Source organism: Histoplasma capsulatum, genomic scaffold (genome assembly GCF_000149585.1).
Source record: "Histoplasma capsulatum NAm1 scaffold_1 genomic scaffold, whole genome shotgun sequence".
In the NCBI taxonomy this organism is placed as follows: Eukaryota; Fungi; Ascomycota; class Eurotiomycetes; order Onygenales; family Ajellomycetaceae; genus Histoplasma; species Histoplasma mississippiense.
In genome coordinates this window covers 488,157-491,643 of record NW_001813982.1, presented here as the reverse complement: position 1 = coordinate 491,643, position 3,487 = coordinate 488,157, and the positions used below count along the sequence as shown (strand labels likewise).

The window sequence follows — 3,487 nt, the reverse complement described above, 5'->3', positions numbered from 1 at the left end:
GCAATCGGCGAATGTTTGGCAGCTGAGTATGTGCGACCTTGATATGGTTTCGGAGTACTGCACTGTCTCTCCCGCTCCATTTAAAAATTAGAAAGAAGTGAGGGCTGGCTAAGATGGTCAAACGGAGGAATGATATTTCAGAGTTGCTTTCAAGCCGCATGGCTCGCTTTATGGGTAGCGTATGTGTCTTATTTATTGTATTACTTTGCGGGAAGGGTAATCGCTGACATATTTTCTTCCTCTCCAGTTTGCCGTTCATACTTCGTTGGACTTGGACTTCTCAGGTATTTTTCATTTTACACACACTAACTCTTTTGATGAAAATGCATTCCTACGCCTTCTACAACGGACATTTGAGCGAGACAGAGCATCGCTTATCCGCTCTGGATAAACCAGAAGCCAATTCACTATCTGCAGCCGTTCGGTATCCACGATTGGAGAGTCGACCAATGGAAGAGAATACGGAGTTAGATAACGGAAAGGAGGGTGAATCCCAGCGATCGATTTCTAAACTCCGCTCGGACCTTGCAACGGAGTTAACATCTCCTCTCGGTCAGGTTTCATACCCCCAAAATCTAACTTTGTACAATTATGTGGATTATCTGCTCTGCCCTACGCTATGCTATGAATTAGAATACCCTCGAACCGAAAAAATCCGGTGGATGGAGGTGTTTTTTAAGACTTTGGCTGTTTTTGGCTGTATTTTCTTACTTACACATGTTAGCGAAGAGTTCATCGTTCCAGTTCTAGACGAATCTGCGGTCAGACTGCAGGACCTGAGCAGCGGCTCTGAGAAGGCTTTAGTCCTTGCAGAAACTATTAGCATGCTGTTATTGCCCTTTATGATAACATTCCTGTTGGTGTTTCTTGTCATTTTCGAATATACGCTAAATGCCTTTGCGGAAATCACCCGCTTTGCGGACCGCAAATTTTACGCTGACTGGTGGAATTCCTGCGATTGGTACGGACGCCTCTTATACCTCTACGACATACCATTGCGTTTTCCAATAAGCTAACTTCTACGTTCAATAGGCTGGAGTTCTCCAGAGAGTGGAATATCCCGGTTCATCATTTCCTCCGGCGCCACGTTTATTTTTCATCTTTGACTCGCTTTTCCAACTCTGAGGCGATGTTCATTACATTCTTGGTGAGCTCCATTGGACATGAGTTGGTAATGAGCTGTATCACCAAGAAAATCAGGGGCTATGGCTTTCTTGCCATGATGATGCAGCTACCCATTGTTGCCGTGCAGCGTTCAAAGTTTGTCAAGGGTCGAAAGGTTCTCAATGTGAGTAGTTGATCCTAGCTTTTCTGGAACAAGCAAAACGCCACCAGTAAGCAACCCAGCTGCTAACTTCTGAGTCAACCGTTAGAACGTTTGTTTTTGGATTTCAATGATTATTGGGCTTTCCCTTGTACGTCGGCTCCGTGGGCGGGGTTTTATTTTGCTGGACGAGTAATGTGCTGACTGCTCTATTAGATGTGCGCACTTTACGTCCTTGTTTAGATACCCTCAACGAATTTACCAGCAATTGCCAGCCCCTCTTTACGCATAATGACCTAGGAAAATCGTCCTCTGTTGTATTACTCCATTTAGAAAATGCCCTAGACGGCCGCTCCAGTTACAAATTCTCAAGAACCGGAAATTCTAGAGTATGGGGACAGAAAGGAAAAAGGAAAAGGGGGAAAAGGGAAAAGGAAAAAAAAAAAAAAAAAAAAACAATTCTATGCACTTCTATTCTTCCCCTCTTACCAACCTATGAAGTTCTGTAAATAATCTCCTCTTATTTTCAGCTCCACTTGCTCAAGACTGTATGATAGTCCTCCCTATTTGTACACATAAACCTTTTAGCTTACACATCAAGTACCCAGTAGTTTTTCTATCTACGCGTGATGATCTCTCCAATAATGTCTATTGAGCAAATGATGCGTTTGTACTCAAGCCATCAGAGACTACTACGGGGTATCATCCCTTAGAAGATAAAAACAAATTGTGACGGCAGTCACCGTATCCGTTATCAGAGTGCGGTAATCACTTTATCCGCCGACTCCTCCGAGGATGATATGGCGATGGCGATGTTCGAAAGTTGTCCTCTTCCACACAGGGTTAGGGTGAATTAGAGTTAGAATGAAGAGTTTGATAAATTACGGAAACTGCAAATAGGAGATCAATTTGAGAGATAAGAAAGATATACAGAAAAACCCCTCACCTTAGGTGTCGAGGCCAGGTTCATCATAATACTTTTGAATCTCTGGTTGTGATTCCAAGTTTCCGCCCAGGTGTAGCCAAACCTCAATCCGTAACCCTACCATTTCATCCACGGGCCGAGAGTTTGGGGTAACTAATGCGAGCTTTTGATCCACAAGTCTTCCCAGGACTGAAAAATGTGGGGCGGGTGGTGGTGTGATCGGGAGAATACGTAATAGTATTGCGAGTATTATTGCTGCCGGAGTTTGCCATTTGCTGGATATAAAGTTACTTCCGTTGTGGTGTGACGTTGAGAAGATGGTTTATAGTGTGTTGAAGCCAACGAGAGGGAACTAATTATAGCGTAATACGTAAAATTTCAGATAGCAATGGGGAAGATTCTTCAGTTGACATGAGTTTTATGATTGAAGACGTTGAATTGGATCATACCAAAATACTAAACTGTTGACACATAAGAATGTAGCAAAAATTGCGTTGATGAACAAATGAAAAGTTGATCATAACGTATGAAGTAACTAACGCCTGCCAACGAGCTGGAAAATAAGACCCATACACAACAACACGCCGTCAAATGCCATAACCAATGCTCCACCAACGTGAATGAAATGTGAGCTATAAATGGAATGGGATTCCAGAAAACACCAAATTTCCAAGTCTGAATATAGCCTATAACATGTTGGTTATTACCGGAAGAAAATTCCCGGAAAATTCCCGGAAATTTTACAAGTGTGGAAGTTAAGCCTGTTTAGATATGTTCGATGGGCTCTTCCGGAAATAGCTCTTCCCTTGGCCTGTGTGTCGGTACGCAGGCTTTCAGAGGAGGGTTGACGATATCGTTGAAAAGGAAAGTGCCGTAAACAAGCATAGCGAAGCCAACTACCTGAAGCCACTTGAAGGACTCCCAGCCAAGACCAAGAGATATCATCCAAATGAAGAGAGTGCGGCACGTGTCGATGGTGCTGCGGGAAGTGGCAGATACAGATCGAGTGACACTGAGGCCAAAAAAGTTGAAGCCGCTGAGGGTAATGTCAGTTATGATCTTCAAAACTGGTAGGAAATGCAAGCGTTTACATACCCTATACTGATCATGATTAGTATGCCCGATATCGCAACAGCCTTATTCGTAGTCGTATTGTGCCACCCTTCCCTCATATCAAAATATCCGTGCCTCCCATTTTCGGTATTGCCGATAGCGAAATGAAGGATTATCATGCCGAAAAGCGTACTAGAAATCCAAAAATTCCTTCCCAACCAACAACCTGCAGAGGATCCATGGTG

The 3,487-nt window shown here is 43.5% G+C and overlaps 2 protein-coding genes across 2 annotated transcripts; one reads left to right on the top strand and one right to left on the bottom strand.

Moving 5' to 3' along the window:
- Positions 1-113: 113 nt before the first annotated feature.
- On the top strand, positions 114-1,507 carry HCAG_00155 (conserved hypothetical protein; the record flags this gene model as incomplete). The annotated part of the gene is made up of 4 exons (XM_001543059.1): positions 114-179; positions 285-961; positions 1,033-1,288; positions 1,481-1,507. 4 exons carry the CDS (start codon positions 114-116, stop codon positions 1,505-1,507), a joined length of 1,026 nt encoding a protein of 341 aa, XP_001543109.1.
- A 1,447-nt stretch (positions 1,508-2,954) lies between these two features.
- On the bottom strand, positions 2,955-3,361 carry HCAG_00154 (conserved hypothetical protein; the record flags this gene model as incomplete). The annotated part of the gene is made up of 2 exons (XM_001543058.1): positions 2,955-3,225; positions 3,285-3,361. 2 exons carry the CDS (start codon positions 3,359-3,361, stop codon positions 2,955-2,957), a joined length of 348 nt encoding a protein of 115 aa, XP_001543108.1.
- Between the last annotated feature and the right edge of the window lie 126 nt (positions 3,362-3,487).